The following is an 18,601-nucleotide window of genomic DNA, read 5'->3' as shown; positions in this document are numbered from 1 at the left end:
TCTTCATCACTGAACAACTGGAACTGATTTGGTTCATCTCATTGTTGAAGAGAGCCCCGTCTATCTGAGTTGATCATCTTACAGTATCGTAGTTGAAATGTATAATGATCTCCTATTCCTGCTCATGTAGGTCTCTCCTCTCTGCATTCATCCTGCTGGCCATTTCTTATAGAAAAATAACATTCATGTACCATAATTTACTCAGCCATTCTCTAACTGATGGGCATCCATTCAGTTTCCAGTTTCTAGCCACTACAAAGTGGGATGCCACAAACATTCTTGCACATACAGGTCCCTTTCCCTTCTTTAGTATCTCTTTGGGGTATAAGCCCAGTAGAAACACTGCTGGATCAAAGGGTATGCAGTTTGATAACTTTTTGAGCATAGTTTCAAATTGCTCTCCAGAATGGTTGGATGTATTCACAATTCCACCAACAATGCATCAGTGTCCCAGTTTTCCCACATCCCCTCCAACATTCGTCATTATCTTTTCCTGTCATCTTAGCCAATCTAAGAGGTGTGCAGTGGTGTATCAGAGTTATCTTAATTTGCATTTCTCTGATCAATAGTGATTTGGAGCACCTTTTCATATGACTAGAAATAGTTTCAATTTTTTCATCTGAAAATTGTTCATATCTCTTAACCATTATCAATTGGAGAATGGCTTGATTTCTTATCATTTGAGTTAATTTTCTATATATTTTGAAAATAAGACCTTTATCAGAACCTTTGAATGTGAAAATGTTTTCCCAGTTTATTGCTTCCCCTCTAATCTCATCTGTATTAGTTTTGTTTATATAAAAACTTTTTAACTTAATATAATCAAAATTATCTATTTTGATCAAAAATGATCTCTAGTTCTTCTTTGGTTACAAATTCCTTCCTCCTCCACAAGTCTGAGAGGTAAACTATCCTATGTTCTTCTAATTTATTTATAATCTCATTCTTTATATCTAGATCATGAACCCATTTTGACCTTATCTTGATATACAGTGTTAAGTGTAGGTCAATGCCTAGTTTCTGCCACACTAATTTCCAATTTTCCCAGGAGTTTTTGTCAAATAGTGAATTCCTATCCTAAAAGCTTGAGTCCTTGGGTTTGTCAAACACTAGATTGCTATAGTTATTGACTATTTGTCCTGTGAACCTAACCTATTCCACTGATCAACTACTCTTTTTCTTAGCCAGTACCAAATGGTTTTGATGACTGCTGCTTTATAATATAGTTTTAGATCAGGTACAGCTAAGTCACCTTCATTTGACTTTTTTTTTTTTCATTAGTTCCCTTGAAATTCTTGACCTTTTGTTCTTCCAGGTGAATTTTGTTGTTATTTTTTCTAGGTCAGTAAAATAGTTTTTTTGAGGAGTTTGATTGGTATAGCATTAAATAAATAGGTTAGTCAGACTAAATGATTTTTGAGGTTACTTCCAGTTCTAATGCTATGATCCAGTGATCTATATTTCAGTAAGGAATTGCAGAATCTCAAGATTGGAAGGATGGTGGAACTCATTGTTCAAAATCTGTTTGAACCAAAATACCTTCTATATCTTTAACACATGGTCATCTGGTTTCCATCTGAAAACCTCAGGTTTGGAGTATTCTGTTCAGGTATTTGTTGGCATGCACTAACTCTGAAGCTGTGTTGTTGTTAATGTTTATTTATTTATTTATTTATTTACATTGAATTGTAAAGGGCTGAAACTCTTGAGTTGATGTACTGAAATTGGACAATCGAGTACTTAAGGCTAATTACTGATTAGACAATATTCTATTAGCATATGCTTGGAAAATAGCCCTTCCCACTATTTTTTGCTGGCTAGATCTGTTGGTATATACAGGGAATTGTAGGAGGAATTAGAGGGTGGAGGAAGACAAGCCAGAGTGACGTTGGGTGGGAAAGGAAGAGAAAGAAGGTGTGGAGATTCCTGTGTCCATTCCCTTCATTTCTACCCCTAAAGACCAAGAATAAAAACCAAGGACTTCTGCTTATCCTTACTCCAGCAGATTCTAAGGTATCCAGGGTGCTAACTTGGTCTTCATATTGAACCATCTGCCTGCAAATTTCATCCATGGCTCCTAATTCTCCTTTCCAGCCTCAATCAGAATAAATTCAATAATCTTCAAGTTAGCATGAAGGGCAAGGAGAATTCTGCAGTGACCTGCAGAGGGCATGCAATGTTTATGTTTTTGTCAGTACCAAGTAACACCTTCACATGTACAAAGAATGATCTCATCTCATCTCCTAGCTCAAAAGCTGAAAATGCTCCAGGAAGGAATACATCTCTACTCTCCAAGGAAAATGAATTTTTTTTTTTGAAAGGAAGAAGTGCTTTAAAGAGAAAAGAAAGGAAGAAAAAAGATATGAAGAAACAGAAGAAACTTCCAAACTACAATAGGTGGTTGGAGAGAAGAAGAATGGGATACAGAAAAAGAAGGGAATATTTGGAATTAAGTGGTCAATTGGGTCACACAGTGGATTGAATGCTGGCCCTGGAGTCAAGACACTGAGCAAGTCACTTCACCCTGTTTGCCTCAGTTTCCTCCTCTGCAAAATGAAACAGAGAAGGAAATGGCAAACCACTTCTATATTCTGACAAGAAAAATTCAAAAGGGGTCATGGAGAGTCAGATGTGGCTGAAAAATGATCAAACTAAAAAACAAGCAAACAAACATTGGAACTACACAATATTTATGAATCTGTTCTCCTATGAGGAAGTTGAACCATCTCAGAGGAAAGTATCTCCTTCTTTACCTAGAAATGATATCTTCAGTTACCTGTAGATAAGAAGTCATTCAGGAATGACCTGAGGAGGAAGAGACATACAGTGATGATGGATAACTCTCTCTGACTAATAAGGCAACTGTTTGTTGATTCCACAAAAATAATAGAAAAATCTTTCTTCTTTGTAGAACACATATTTGGGTCCTGAAGCAGAGCTTCCTGAGATTTGTCAGGCTTCAACCAGGTTAGACACTACCACAAATCTGGTGATTTTCATGGGAAGCGATGATACTGTTAGCACTTAGAAAACATTGATAAAGATTATGAGGAGAAAGGCAAATTTAGGAAATAAGCTTGTTAAGAAGAAAGGAACTAAGAATAAAAATTGGATTTAATAAGAAATTACCATGATGTCAAAAAGCAAGAAAAATAAAGAAAACAAAAAAAGATGCTTCTATATGCAAAGTTCATCAGTTCTTTCTCTCTATAGGAGAAAAACATTTTTCATCATGAGTCCTTTAGAATTGTCATTGCATCGATCATTGTTTTGATCAGAGCAGCTAAATCTTTCTTAGTTGATCATTATTACAATATTACTTTTATAATGTACAATATTCTCTTGATTCTATTCATTTCATTTTGCAAAAGTTCATATGACTCCAGGTTCTTCTGAAGCTGTCTCTCTTGTCATTTCTTATAGAATAATCATATACCATAACTTGTTCAGTCATTCCCCACTAATGGGTATCCCCTCAATTTCCAGTTCATTGCCACCATTAAAAGAGCTGCTTAAATATTTTTGTATACATAGCTCCTTTTCCTTTGATCTCTTTGGAAGACAGATCTAGTAGTGGTATTACTGAGTCAAAGGGTATGCACAGTTTTGTATGTAACACTTTGTGTATAATTCTAGATTGTTCTCCAGAATGAATGGATCAATTTACAACTTCTTCAAAAGTTCATTAGTATTACCCATTTTCCCACAATAGATCTAGCATTTTTCATTTTTCTTTTCTGTCATGTTAGCCAATCTCATAGGGGTAGTAATAACTCAGAACTTTTAAAATATGTATTTCTCTACTTACTAGTTGTTTAGAGCATTTTTATATGACTTTTGATAGTTTTAATTTCTTCTCCTGAAAACTGCCTTCAATAGAACAATTCTAAATACAAGAGATTTCAAAAACCATATATTGTCATTTTATAAACTATAATTATATCCATACTCAGCCTTTCTCTTTTCAAAATGGAGTTCACCCAAAGAAATCTCTATATTCCAGGCATCATTTTTGTTTTACCTTTTAGACAATTTCCACATTTTCTTAAAGTGACCAAGAGTTATAGCTTCAGAGTTCCTGCATCTTTCCATTCACCTGTTTGAAACCTAGGAGTAGTCCAGGATGCTTCACACTCTCTCACTCCACATATCAAATTAGTTGCTGCTTTTCTACTCTACAATGTCTTTTGAACCCAATTCCTTTTCTTAACTCACAAAGTCACTAACGTAGTTCAAGCCTTCATCATCCCAAGACTACCGTATTGTGATTGCCTTCTAATGGGTCTCTTTACTGCCATTCTCTCCCCTCCAATCCTCATCTTTCACACAGCTGTCAAAACAATATGTTAAAGCACAAGTCTGATCATGGCAGTCCCATATTTCAGAAATTCCACAGGCTCTCTGTAGTCTCTTAAGAACAAATTCAGACTCTTCTGTTTGTTCATCATTTAAACTTCTCCACAATCTGGCTCTAGCCTACCTTTCAGCTCAATAAAATTTAAGCATGTATTCAGCATCTGCTATGTACATTATGCTGAGTACTTGGAACAACAACAAACAAACAAAAAACCCAGTCCCCATAAGAAAAGAAATTTTATTTTATTAGAAAACAATTTGCACATAAAAAATTTAGTCCAGAGTATGTACAAATTAAAGACATAGCACCTTGACATTCATGATAATAGGATACATTATATATAGAAGGAAGCACTTGTGTTGGTTGACCTTAAAGGAACTAGAGATTTTATTCTTACTTATTTTTTCATTTATTTTATTTTGAAAATAGTTATTTTTCATAAAATGTTTTATGCTAACATGTAATGGGTTTGTTACTGTTGTCTTTAAATGAATTAATGAAGAAATATTTTTAAATTATCACTTTTAATTTGTAGCAAAGTAAATATTGATAGCTATTAAACCACACAAACAAAAGCTCTTTGGAGCTTTCAATAATGTTTGGCTTGGCTTTTAAAATTTTGCTATTGGGTCATTATAGTTTGGGAAGACATAAAACCAAACTAAATGTTATACCATCTATAATAAATTACATTACTGAATTCAAACATACTAATCATTATATCTTCTTGGTGTGAAAAGAAATTGGTGATGGAGAATGATATGAGAGAGAAATTTTATAATGAGGTCAAGGCAGCAAAAAAAAAAAAAGGGTTATTCCTCCTTTTCTCATGTTACTCTGTAATCTAAAGTTTAACACAATTGCATATGCAAAACTTGTGGTATGTTCATCGGTATCAATCATATTTATCAACAATTCTTCAGTCAACAAGCACCAAATAGATAATGTGTGCCAGGCACTGTGCTCAAGTGCTTTTTCAATGAGTTCAGTTTCTGGAAGCTAGAGATTTTAAAAGGCAGAAATGAGCACAGGAGGAAATCCATAACAAGGCATGGAGATGGGAGGTGCAAGATGGAATGCTGTGTGTGGAGAACAGGAAGTAGACCATTTGGGCTGGGCTGTGTAAAGCTTTAAAAAGCAAGCTGGAGTTAGATCGTGGTGAGTTTCGAGGTCAAACTGGGGAATTTACATTTTATCCTAGAAGCCAGAGGGAACCATTGGTATTTCCTTTATTATGATACATTACTGTCCTTTTCATGTACCCTAGGCTACAGTTACATTGGCTACTTGCTGTTTCTTGCACACAGCATTCCATGTCCTGTTTCTGTGATTCTGCCCAGTCTGTCCCCAATACCCCACATGTACTGTTTCCACCTCTAATTTTTAGAATTACTAGATATCCACAGATTAGCTTAAGTACCAACCTCTGACCTGAGCTCTTTCCTGATATCTGCAGGTACTAATGACTCACCTATATTATCTAGTTTTTAGATAGTGTGGGATAGTAAGAGAGCTGTCTTTGGATTGGGAAAACCTGGGTTAAATTCTTTTCTCTGATATTCATTATATGACCATGGACAAATCACTTAAGCTTTCAATGCCTGAAAAAATTCACTAAGATTTTAGACTATAAAGTTGTTGATCTGCTTTGGTAGAAGATTCCTCAGTGTGAGTTCTTCACAATGAAAACAGCTCCAGGCGTAAAGAAAATGTTTACTTATATATGTCTATGTTGCTTCCTTCCCTAAAGAATGCAAGATGCTTGCTGAAGGGACTTCGTGGTTTTGGTCTTTTCCCTCCTGGTTTTGCTTCTGACTTTTTGGATTTTGCCACCATGCCTCATCTTAATTTTGACACTGCAACTTCCCTTCGCGCCTGGGGCCTCTTCACCTTGGACAATCCTTGCACCATCCCAGTCTCCCTCTTCCACTGGTAAGTTTCTCTAGGGGCCTCTTTTTTGGGGAGAGACCTTAGCTATTCTTCATTCCCTTCTAGGTTCTGACTCTTCAGATTTCCAAATCATGCTCCTGCAGGGCTTTCTCTCTTTTTCTCTACCCCTGTCTCCCTCTCCCTTTTGTGTGTGGTTCCCTGTCCTTTCCTGCCTTCTTTGAGGGCAGAGACTGTCATTTCCCTTCTATTTATATCTCTAGCTCTTAGCATAGTGCCTGGCATATAGTAAGTGTAACGCCAGAGAAACTGAGGCAAGATAGAGATTAGAGAGTTTTTAACATTTTATTTGAAAGGGAGAGATTTACTGGGACCAAATGGATCCATGGTTTGGTCCCAGGGCTGAATGAGACTATCGTCTCCAAGAATCCAGCAAACAATGTGAGTTCTCAATGATATATATATACACATGGCTCAGATACAGGGGTAGACAGAGGCAGGGTGGAGTCAGAGCACTGAGAGTGGGAACACAGGACTAACAATCTGCTTCTGACAGGGTGGGGGGAGGGATGGGGGACATCTGATAATTGGGATTACATAATGGGGAGAAGCACCCAACATTCTGATGATGTCTAAGATAGAAGGTCTTTCTCTTTATCTGGATCATATGATTAGGAGGAAGGGGTGGTGTTGCAGTATTGACCAGAACAATTAGGAACTGAGGCAGAACAATTTAGGGAAACTGAGTAGGACAATTAGGGAAACTGAGTCAGGACAATAAAAGAGCACTGTGGCACAACATTTCACACTCACTCTCTTCAGAATATTCAAATCATTGAATTACCTTCCTCTTGGTACCTGGAAGAATGAGCACCATAATTTTGACCAACCCTATGTGAAGCAAATAAACCAAAATAAAACTGGAAAAATGCAAGGACTTATGGCAAGGACAAGTCTCTCCCTGATAACCCCAGAGTTTATCAGCAATACAAAGGATCCCTGTTTCAAGCACATCAGGTCCTTTGCAGTTGCACCATCTCAGCCAGAGAATGCAGTTTGAGATGGACAGTTCACTGTGAGTGAAGTGGTCTGCAGTCATTTGTGCATTTAACTCAGCCTCTGCTTATAGAGCAGCAGGGTTCAAGGGCTCAAGGCCCATTAAGAGGGGCACCCCTCTCCAGGGGAGAAGGATGAGGTTTGGAGTAGCTCCACCTGTCCCCACCCAGAGGAACAGACAGGTCTGCTACTAGGATATAGATTTCTGAGCAGATTATGCACAGTTAAACCAGGGCAGGCAACCTTGAACTTTTAGAGGCATGATACAAAACTGCAAGGTCCTTTGAGAATGCTGAAATACTAATTAAGGAACTGGAGTTACAGGAGTAGTGAAACAAATCAGAGAGACTGCCAGTCCCAAGACAAGTATCTGATTTCTGGTTGTTTCCAAAAAAATTATCCCCCAAACTGAGTCTGCCAGGGCAATTCCAACAGAATAAGGGATTTCAGAGTTAAAGCATAACCAGCAAATCATAGTCCAGTAAATTTAAGGACTTTCAATTCAATCTGAACTAGTGAGATAGGGGGTGTGGCAGAAGTGCCTAAGGTAAAGTTCCCATTCTTTCAGGTATTTTGAGAAAAATTCACCAATTTCCCTCAATTTCCTATCTATTTCTCCCTTTTTTGTCATGGAAAGGAATTATCAAATAACTATCCCACATATAAATCCCAAGAGTGAATCAAAATTCTGCTACATAACAGATTAGTAAAGTAGGTTTTCCTAAAAATCCCTCAAACATACAGTAATAGTTCCATCCCAAATCTTAAACACAGTAATACAGTTAAAATTTTAACAATTCATCAACCACTTTCCTACTCCCCCATATCAGTCCATCAGGGGTAAGGAACCTTAAAGCATCATTCAAAACTCTTTTAGGCTGGGCATGGGCACAGACTCTCAGTCCATGCAGGGGATGGGTGTGGTATGGCATGCTGACAATCAAGACTGATCTAGGTCCCAGAAACAAGTCATTATCTGTAATTTGACCAAAATCTAAAATTAAAAAACCCCACAAATCTAAAAAAATAAAGGTTAGAACAATCTGAGATAGAAAGACTTGGTGCACAAGACTGCTGCAAAATGTGAAGAGCAGCAGCTTTTTATAAGAGATGAGTTTGTTTCACAGAAGAGGCAAATGGCTGTCAGCTATAGTCTCAAATAAATACCAGTTAGATCTCATTGTGCTTATTGTTTTCTCACTATTTAGAAACCTTTTAAAACCTGAATATACACAGACACAAATATTCAGTAACAGATAGATGACTAGGGTAAATATTCATTTGCCTAAGTATTTAGGATATAATGATTACACACACAATCAGACTAAAAATAGCAAGGTATGACATAATTGAATTGCATTAACAGTTCTTATTGACCATTGTCTCTGATCAGTCACAGGAGGAAAAAATGCAGGGATATAACTATAACATAACATAAGCAGTTGAAACTCAACTTTCAGTACATACAGGATAAAATAGCTTTAATTCATTTTTACTCCAGTTAATTGTCCCGTTAACTGTCAGAGGATGGAGCTTTAAAACTCCCAAACAGCATTGACTATAAGCCCAAGAAATTTTACTTCCAATAATAAATCTCATTAACCAAAGTTTCAGATAAATCCTAAACAGGTAAACAAACAGTAAGAAATTTGTCCCAGTAAGTTCACATCTTTCATATCTAAGTAGACAATTTCATAAGTGAACATTATATATACAAATAAGTTTGCTTTTAAAACACCCAATACATAGACAAATATCCCAAACTGCATATTGTCCATAACAGAAACATTTTCAAAAGGTCAAAGAAAAAAAATATTATTTTCAGAAGCCCTATAAATGATGGGCATAACCTCAGGATACAATCAATACGATCAAGTAAAACTTATACAGAATCTCCTAATTCCACATAAAAAAATGCAAGAAGTTCTTAAAAATATTAAACTTTTAGAAATAATGCTACCAAAGTATGGTTCATATTTATGACCATATTCCTTAACCAAGGAATCCATTATGTATCAAAAGAAAACAAATATTCAGTCAATTAACTTAAAAGTGGGCCTATCTCTTGAAATCATTTGCCAAAGCCAAACTGGAATAAAATACTTAGTGGAGGGGAGGGAGGAAGGAGAGAATTCCATGGGCCACCCTTCCATATCAGGCTTAACTGGGGGAAGGGGATTTCACATGGCCTTACTTCTCCCCTTCTCCTATTCCATGTGGCATCCGTCCCCACCCCTGAACTGCTAAATCCTATGGACATTTCTGAGTCCTTATTCTAAGTCTCTTTATTAGTACTCTATTTTATATACATTTAGCATTTCGTTATCTGATTTGCTATTGTTTTTGTAGATGGTAAGCTCCTTGGGGTTAGGAGATTTCACTTCCATGTGCCCCAAAATTCTAGTACAAAGCCTGGACAATGTTGTTCAGTCATGTCCAACTCTTAGTGGCCTGGTGGACCATATCAAGCCAAATAATGTCCATGGGATTTTCCCAGAAAAGATAACTGGGGTGATCTGACATATCCTTCTCCAATTGGATTAAGGCAAACTGACCTGTCCAAGATCACATACCTAGTAAATGTCTAAAATCACATTTGAATTCAGATCTTCCTGACTCCAAGCCCAGTACTGTATCTACTGAACCACTTAGCTGCCTTCCTGAAGGTAACAGGCATTTAATAAATATTCATTGATTTAAAAGAGGTAATCAGGTGGTCCTGTACTAGAACCAAATCAGGAAGACCAAACATTGAGTCTTTCCTTAGAAATTTAAAAGCTGTGTGACCATGGGAAGTCACTTCAATCCAGTTTCCTCAACAGTAAAATGAGGGACAATAATAACAGTACCCACTTCACTCTGTAATTGTGAGGATCAAATTAAGATATATAAATCTTAAAGTGCTATATAAATGTTAACTATTATAATTATATTTACATACTTTATTATATAACTGTATATTTATAAAAATATAACATTATTAATTTAACTTCTCTATACCGATTGACTAACCCTTTCTCATACTAAAAAAAAAAAATCTTTTATTTTTTTTTGGCTTTCTTCTGGTTCTATCTTTCCCAATTTTTTATACTGGATGATCATCTATGTTCATCCCCCTGTGCAGCCAATGGATTTTGTCTTGGCTTTTCTTTTTTCTATGTACTGTTTCTGTAACAAATTTCATCTCTGGGCAGATGGCTTCCATATATGCATATTTGGTTCTCAACTCTCTTCTGAACACTAGCTCTGTATTATTAATTGTCTGATGGACATTTCTAATTGGATGTGCCATGGGCATCTCATATTCTGAAGGATGGAACTCATCATTCTCACTAAACCCATCCTTCCTCCTAACTTTCTTTTGCTATTGAAGAATTACTATTTCAGTCACTTAAGATTACAACCTAATAATCATCCTCTATATCACATATGTGACAACTTCCAATGGTTGTTTTGTTGACTTAATCTCTACAATATTTCACTTCTTTCTCTGTGTTCACAGGGACCCTACCTTAATTTGTACCAGTAATTTATTGTCTGGACTACTTTAATAGCTTAATTGGTTTCCTTAATGCCAATCTTTCCCTTCTCCAATCCTTTTTGCCAAACCATCTAAAAGCACAGGTTGATCAAGTCCTTCTGCTACACACAAAGGATCAGTAGTTTGTCTTCAAGATAACATAAACTTCTGAATTTGGTATTTAAGGACCATCTCAAAGTACCTCCATTCTTCCTTTCCAGATTAATTTCTCTTTACTCCTCATTCATACTTTTCTGACTCATTAGCTTACTTGCTATCTCTTTTTCTCATAGGTCTATTCATTGCCCACTTATATGCTTTTGAACAGTCTGTTACCTATATTTATTGTTTTTCTGCCTCCCAAACTTTTTTTGCTTCCCACAAAGTTTAACTCAGATATCATCTTCTACACAGGGGCCTTTCCTGATTCTCTCAGTTGTTAATACTCACCTTCTTAGGAGAGAAGTTTTTTTAGTATATGCTTATATCTATGTTATATCTCTCCAGTTAGATTGCAAGCTCTTTGGGAATTGACTATAGACCTATAAGGCCTAGCATAATGCCTTGAACGTGTGTCAAATTTACTATTGTAGATTTTTACTATGTCCTCTTTGTCTAGTATGAAAGAGAGTGTCACTAAATTGTGGGACTTGTCTCTGACACTCAAAAGACATCTTTGAGGGGATTTTTTTGGGTAGATAGAAGCAGGAGTCTGCTGGTAAATGTTTAACAGTGGGTTCTCTGAGGGGAAAACCATATTTGACACAAATTTGATTTGCATATTCATATTTCTCCATCACTTTCTTAAATCTAGGCAATCAACAAAACAATAAATTAAGCCCTGATTTATAGTATCTGGTTATTTTTAAAGTATAAATGCTCTTACTGAAAATATGACATTCAGTTCTCCTAAGCTATCAAGCTAGGTAGAAGTTAAATTGGTCATCCACTATTTCTTTGGCAGTAGCCATTTATAATAACTGATTATATAATTGGCTAGCTGTTCCACAATTTCACCTTTGAATTCTCCCAGAACTCTTGGGTGACTGAAACTGAATCTCAGTGATTTATTAACATTTAGTTTGTCAAGAAGGTCTAAAATATTCTATGTCCTTAACTGCAATTTGATCTAATTTCTTTAATCCCTTTGTTTCAAAAAGAAAACTTAAAAGAATCTCTTTATAATTTTCTTAAGCAAAGGCTAAAACAAGGAATTCACAAGTAGTTACTCACATTCATATAGTATAAATACTAATTGAATCTTATTGAAAATTGAATTCATATCTCTGTATTAATCTTGTTTTCTGAGTTTACTGAGAAGTATGATTTTTTTTTTTGCCACTTTCCATTTTATTATTCTGTAAGATGTTGGTATGCCAACATTAGATAAGTATGTCCACACATGAGTTGTTTAAATATACAAATTGAAGTTGAAGGCAGTATGGATAAATATTATCTAAGGAATGACTTGCTTCTTCATAGAAGAGAGCCCTGGGTAATAGATACACCACCATTAGCACAGTAGTTGGTGACTAGACAAGCCCCAGGAACACCTTTAGGCTGGGAACTTTTTTCTCCCCCCCCCCCCCCCCCCCCCAGTTTTTGATTAATCAGACTAGAATTATGTCTATATACCTTCCTTAAATTTCTCTAGTTTGGGATATGGCTTTTAGGGATTCAAAATAAAAATGCTCCCCTGATTACTTTTAAGGAGGAAGGTAGCCCTAAGTATATACTTTGTCTTTTATACTGTTGCTTGGCTCCTTCCTACTAAAAGTTGGTCATACGATATACTATCACAAATAGGGAACAGTGTATAAATCCATTTATCTAAGCAAACAGAAATTGGAGATGTTACAGATTATATTACATCAGAAAATACATGTGAAACAGACTTTTTAAAGAAAAGAATAAGATCTTAGTTTACTAGGAGAGAAGCCCAATTTTAGCTCCAGCAAACTCAGAATCAAGAGATATGAGGAGCCAGCTTTTACTACCTGTCTGAAATCTTTCCATAATTTTTACATCTGTTTTTTTTCAGAGTGTCTGGAACTATGGGCATCTTTCCCTTCCCTCCTCACTCCGAAAGAGTTCGATATCAATTCTACCCCTTATGTAGCCATACAGCATTTAGTATTCTCCCTGCTCAAACAGAGCTGCATCTGCTTCCATATTCAGCACCAACACAGCACTATCTCCCCTCCTCCCCCAATCTACTTGGGTCAGAGCCAGGGTAACAACTTTAATATGTAATTTGGATTTGGCATCTTAAAATTCTTTTTAAATATGTAATTTGGATTTGGCATCTTAAAATTCTCTTTGAGTTTTCCTTACATGCATCATAAGATTTAAAAGATAAGAAATTCAACTATTATATGCTATACAAGATAAACTATTCCTAGATTAAATACTTATATGCAAACTGCTGTGTGAAGGCAGAGAAAAAGAAAAAGGGAAACTACTTTTAAAAGTCATATCTTAAAAGGAAAACACCATCTTTTCTCTGTTATGCAGTATGTTTGATCATAGCTTGCCATCTGCCAATAGCTCTGCTTGGAAATAGCACAGAGAACAAAGATTAACTAACACCTGTTGGGGAAAAAATGAAAAACAAACAAAATTATCTTAAATGCTAGCTACTTTATTCAAGAAACAGAATAGCAGTATAAATATTTCTTATTTTTCCCTACAGTCAAACGACGGTAATTTCTGACAGTGGCAAATAAACTACCTATTTTTATAGGTGGGCCCCAAATTACAAGATTCCTTCATATTTGTGTGTGTCTATTTTAAGCTATGGTTGAGCTGGGAATGCTAGTCAGCTGACTGTCAGCATAACTGAAGTACAAGTTTAACCTTAACCCCAAAAGGAACAATTGGAAGCAGATTAACTTCTTACTGTTTACATGCATAAATGAAACTGACTGAACCCTATCTCAGTCTTATACTTTGCTTTAGGTTTCATTTATGCATGAATGTTGTTGTTTTTTACTTGCAGATTGGACAACACTATATTTCCACAGTCTCCATTGTAGAACTACTCTTCCTCTAGCTTTTCCGCAACCAGAGGAAAGTAGAGAGTTGAAGCATTAAAAAAAAAAAAAAATTAGTCATAAACATGCAGACATAAAACAAAAACCCTCTGCTTTTGTTTTAATTGGGGATGGCCCTTTTAAAATTCCCAAACACAATTCCAATGCTTCCAAGAATTCCGAGTATACTAAAGTCAAGGTCCATCTCCAGAAAGAAGTCCATTTGCAAATGGACCTGTCCAAGTACTGATTCAGGGTTTCAAAAATGAATAAAAAATATAAAATCCCACTCTTTCATTCAAAAATAATGAATTTAAAGGGTCATTTTTATTTTAAAAAAGTAAAAATATTTTGAGTTTAAAATGTTCTCTGTCTCTCTCTTCTTTCTAATTCAGTGAGATTGTCTTTTAACTTATTTCCAACTTCAAAAAATGAAATGTCAGGGTCAAAGAATTAATCTACTAGTTAGCTACTGGTAATGGTACTAATGAGAATGATCTTTGTACTTAGTTCGGCTTAGGGGACTTCACTTTCCTTCAGCATGTATTCTACAGATACTTTAATCTAGTTTGGGGTAAGGCCTCTTTGTGATTTCCCATTACCAAGACTAGATCTTCCATTTTTGTGCCTTGGTTCTGGCTATCCCCCATTCCTGGAATATACTTTCCCTTCACTTCTAAGACTTTTCAGTTTCCTTCAAAGCTCAGTTTGTCTTACCTTATTGAGGAAGGCTCTCCTGACCCTCCAGTTGCTATTGCTATTCCTTTGGAAGTTACTACTTATTCCTTGAACCAGTAAATTTTTCAAAGATAGGAGTTCAAAGTTAAGTGGCTTAAAGGGGGAAATATGATTGTGAAGAGAAGTCCTATACCATTCATATAAAGAGTTATGGTATGGCAGATGGTCATCCTGAATAGTCATATGAAAGTATTTTAAATCCAGAAGAAAATAGTTTTAGATTTGTTATTATATTTAAAAAACAAAGTTTTTAGTCTTAGAGCTATTAATTCTAGAAATCTTTCATTCTATTCAATGCCTAGAGCTTTTATTAAGCTCTAGAAATTCTCAAGAATATTTGATGTCTTTTGTTCCATTTCTGAAATGTCTCTATACCAATGAAATCAGGTGTATTCTCCTTATTATAATACAAATCAGGAAACTTAGTTACATTTCCCAAGGTAACTGTAACCTAGTAACATGAATAACAGCTATATATTGAGAGCTTGATATTAAACATTGTAGATACAAAATCACAGAACACATAATAAGGATGAGAAAAGGGCAAATGACTCTTAAATGTAAGAACCATGTGTTTGAGGTTCCTTTTTGTAGTGCCAAGTACTGACATTCTCTTCCAATACTAAATTAATGATTCTCTACAAAGAGAGTTGATGGTTGCTTGATTATTGTCTTAGAGCGACAGGACTCAGTGCTGGAAGGGACCTTAGCTATCAAGTAGTTTAAACTGCCTCATTTGACACATAATGTAACCTAAACCTTGAGAATTTAAATGATTTGCTCAAGATGGTAAATGGTAGAACCATTTGTACTCCAATTAGGTGTTCTTTCTACTGCACCACCATTTTGTAAAGTAGGACAGTAAAAGCAAGCATTTCCAATTACCCATTAAATGCATGAAAAGAGTTTCATCAAACTTGATACCAATCCATGAATTCACACTTAAGGGACAGATCCCCTGGCTGGAGAATATGGGGTGTCCCCAAAGATCATTGTGTTGGACTGCACCAAGACTCCCCTTCCCTTTCCCCTCCCCCTCTCCCCCAAGCTAAGAGTTGAGACCATATAAAATGTAACTTCTTTGAGAATGTGCCTGTACTGTGCCTGTAGCGCCCCATATCCTGGCACTTGGCTCATAAGATGAATAATGAATACTTGATGAACGATCACCAAAGTGGTCTCCAATTGTCTATATCACACCAGCCATGACCCATGCATTTTCCTATCCACCAAAGGGTCTCGTACTCCCCTGATGAAACTCTTACTATAATATAGGCTAATATAAGCCCCTAATAATATTATAGTAATAACTCTAAAGCAGCACATGGAACAGCACATCGAGTATTGTAGGCACTCCGTCTATTACCTAATTTGATCTTCATGACAACCCTGCCAGATAGGTGCCAATATTGTCCCCATCTTGCAGATCGGGAAACTGAGGATGAGTTTAAAAAAAAAAAATTGACTTGCTCAGGATTACACCAAAGGGGCTAAACCATTCTTATTTTCTGGATGGAGAAAATGAGACTGAGTCATTTCTTTTTACGGGACTTGCTTGCTCAGGGTCACCACACAGCTCGTCAGCGACTTAGGCAAGGTTAGAACTCGCCTCTACTAGACTGCCTGTCCCGAGTTACATCCCCAGAGCCTATATGCCCGCCCTCCCACCAGGGGGAAGACCGCAGGGGCGGGGGTGGGGTAGCTACCGCTTGGTCGGGGGCGCGAGAGAGGCCGGGAGCGCCCTGGTGGGGGAGGGCATGGACTGTAGGGAAAAGGGAGCGCGCGGCCCGGCACGTGCTGCTCCCGCGGGTTTCCTGGAGGGCCTCGGCGATCTCTGGGGAGCTCCCCGGCACGCCTTGGGCTGCTCGGGATCGGGGAACTCTGTCTTCCCGGTCCTCGTCCTCCCACCACCAGTGGGGCCGGCCTGGCTGCGTTGGGCGGCGGCGGCGGCGGCGGCGGCGGCGGCGCTCTGCGGCGTCCCAGACCAGAGAGAGGGCGGCCCCGGGGGCGGGGCTGAGGGCGGGGCAGATCGCGGGAGCCGCCTGCGGGGCAGGAGGAGGTGGAGGATCCGCCGCGGAGTGACGGCAAAGTTGGTCCGAGTTTCTCGGAGTTTCCCTGCAGAGGTTCCCTGTAGCCCGGGACGATCGCCGGCCCGGCTTCCCCCTTCCCTCCCCCTGCGCCCCGGGCCATGGAGCAGCCGCCGGCGCCCAAGAGGTGAGGAGCGGCCCGCGTGCCCGGCGCCGCCGGCCCGGGCTAGAAGGCGCGGGCTGGGGCCGGCGCGGGGGAGGGCCGGGGGCAGCTAGGCCCGGCCCGTCGAGCCTGGCCTGAGCTGTGTCAATTCCGGGGTGTGTGTGTGTGTGTCTATGGGGGTGGGGTTACGGGGGCCTGCAGGGGTCTGGAGGTGGTGTGTGTGTGTGTGTGTGTGTGTGTACGTACATGTGTGTATGTGTGACTCAGTTTCCCGTCGGGAAGTCGATCCGCCTCCCCATAAGCAGCATCTCCCCTCCCCCCCTCTCCTTTCTAAAGCAAGAAATGAGCGCACACACCACTCTTGGACTCCCCAATCCAGGATCTGGACCACAGCAGCAGAAGCAAAAAGTTATATAGGGGTGATGGCTTTGGCTATTTGAAAAATCTTTGGCAGCTTCACCTCTTCGTTAGGAAGGTGAGGCTTAAACTGGCTTGTTCGTGCCCAGTTTAAAGAATTAAATATTAATAGAGCCAGACCTCCAAAAGCCCTCCTATGGAAATGCTTCATTGACAGGTGTTCTTGATGAACTCATGGGTACTTCTGGCTCCTAGACAGACCGAATCCAAAATTAGAATCAGGAGGGTTTTTTTTTTTTTTTTTTTGTTTTTTTTGTTTTTTAATCTCTGTCTCCTTCTAGGTTTTGAGTTTTTCTTTGAGCATGTCAAGCCTGTTGCCTGACTACTTTTTATTTGTGATCCAACTCTTGGAATATACACGCTGGTATTTATATTGCAAATATAGCAATGTGTATTGTAAGTGGCTTTGAATTCATATATGATTAAAGTGGATCCACTGGTTATAAGCATCTGTTTCAAAGGAGAGTGAAGAAATTTGCTAGTCAGTGTTAAACTTGTAACTTGCTCTTAATTTTGGGGGAAAGAATATAAAGAATTTAATCTCCCTCACCAAAAGTGGCATTTGGAAGATCAAAGAGTTCATGTTTTTAGATACTTAGAGATCATTCAGATAAAAGGTGTTTTATTCAAGTGCACAGGCTAATTAAAGAAGGTTGAAGTTTTAGGAGCTGTTTTGACTTGTATATATTAGATATGTGAGCCTTGAGGCCTGGAAACCATCTGTTCAGGTAAAAAAAAAAAAAAAGATTCCCAAAAGGGACCTAATATCAGTTCACTTGAAACAGAAGCCATTAGATAGATTTCCTTCTAGCATTTTGAAAAGTACAAGTTTTCTAATTACTTTATAGAGTGGTAAACCAGTTGTAATGCTAACTAGAGAAAGCTGGTTAATATTTTTTTCCCATTTGTAATAAAGAATAAGATAACAATTCCGAAATAATCTGATAAGCTCATCCTGAAAAACTGAATCGGACAATTTTTCTATTTCTGTTTTAGCAGTAAACGCTGCTATCCCAGATAAGAGTAGAATATGTTATCAGAAGTACATAGATGTAAATAGGTAGGGAGAAAGGTGAAGCCTCTGTCCAGTGGAATTTTAGGCTAAATTACAGAAAGAGCCTCAGGAGAAGACAGTTTATAATGAAGAGATGGGGGAATGGAGAGAGTATAAAAGTAATTTTTATGATGGTTTGTACTATTCACAGTAGTCTTTGCATTTGTTTAGCAGCTTTTGTTTTTACTTATCTTGAGGGACAAATTGTCTTGAGAAAAAAATGATAATAAATATTGCCCATTTTCCCCATCATGATATACTTTTTAAAGCTTACATCCATTATCTTATTTGGTTGTTAAATTAGTTTTTTGAGGAAAGGTAGGTAAGTAGCAAAATTTCCATAAAGCTGA

At 37.7% G+C, this 18,601-nt stretch overlaps 1 protein-coding gene across 5 annotated transcripts in view; it reads left to right on the top strand.

Annotated features, from left to right (window-relative positions):
- Positions 1-18,601, top strand: part of STK3 (serine/threonine kinase 3) — a 539,323-nt gene that overhangs the window by 15,473 nt on the left and 505,249 nt on the right. For 4 of the 5 annotated variants that reach the window (XM_051970911.1, XM_051970912.1, XM_051970913.1 and 1 more), the window contains one exon: positions 6,108-6,289. In XM_051970911.1, coding sequence (XP_051826871.1) covers positions 6,192-6,289 — 98 coding nt within the window. In that variant the 5' untranslated portion in view covers positions 6,108-6,191. Of the gene's footprint in view, positions 1-6,107; positions 6,290-16,652; positions 16,805-18,601 lie in introns of those variants that run through there. The other variant, XM_051970914.1, reaches the window with a different exon arrangement.

This window comes from Antechinus flavipes, chromosome 1 (genome assembly GCF_016432865.1).
Source record: "Antechinus flavipes isolate AdamAnt ecotype Samford, QLD, Australia chromosome 1, AdamAnt_v2, whole genome shotgun sequence".
NCBI lineage: Eukaryota > Metazoa > Chordata > Mammalia > Dasyuromorphia > Dasyuridae > Antechinus > Antechinus flavipes.
Note: the sequence above shows the minus strand (reverse complement) of the source record. Positions and strands in the feature narration are given on the sequence as shown.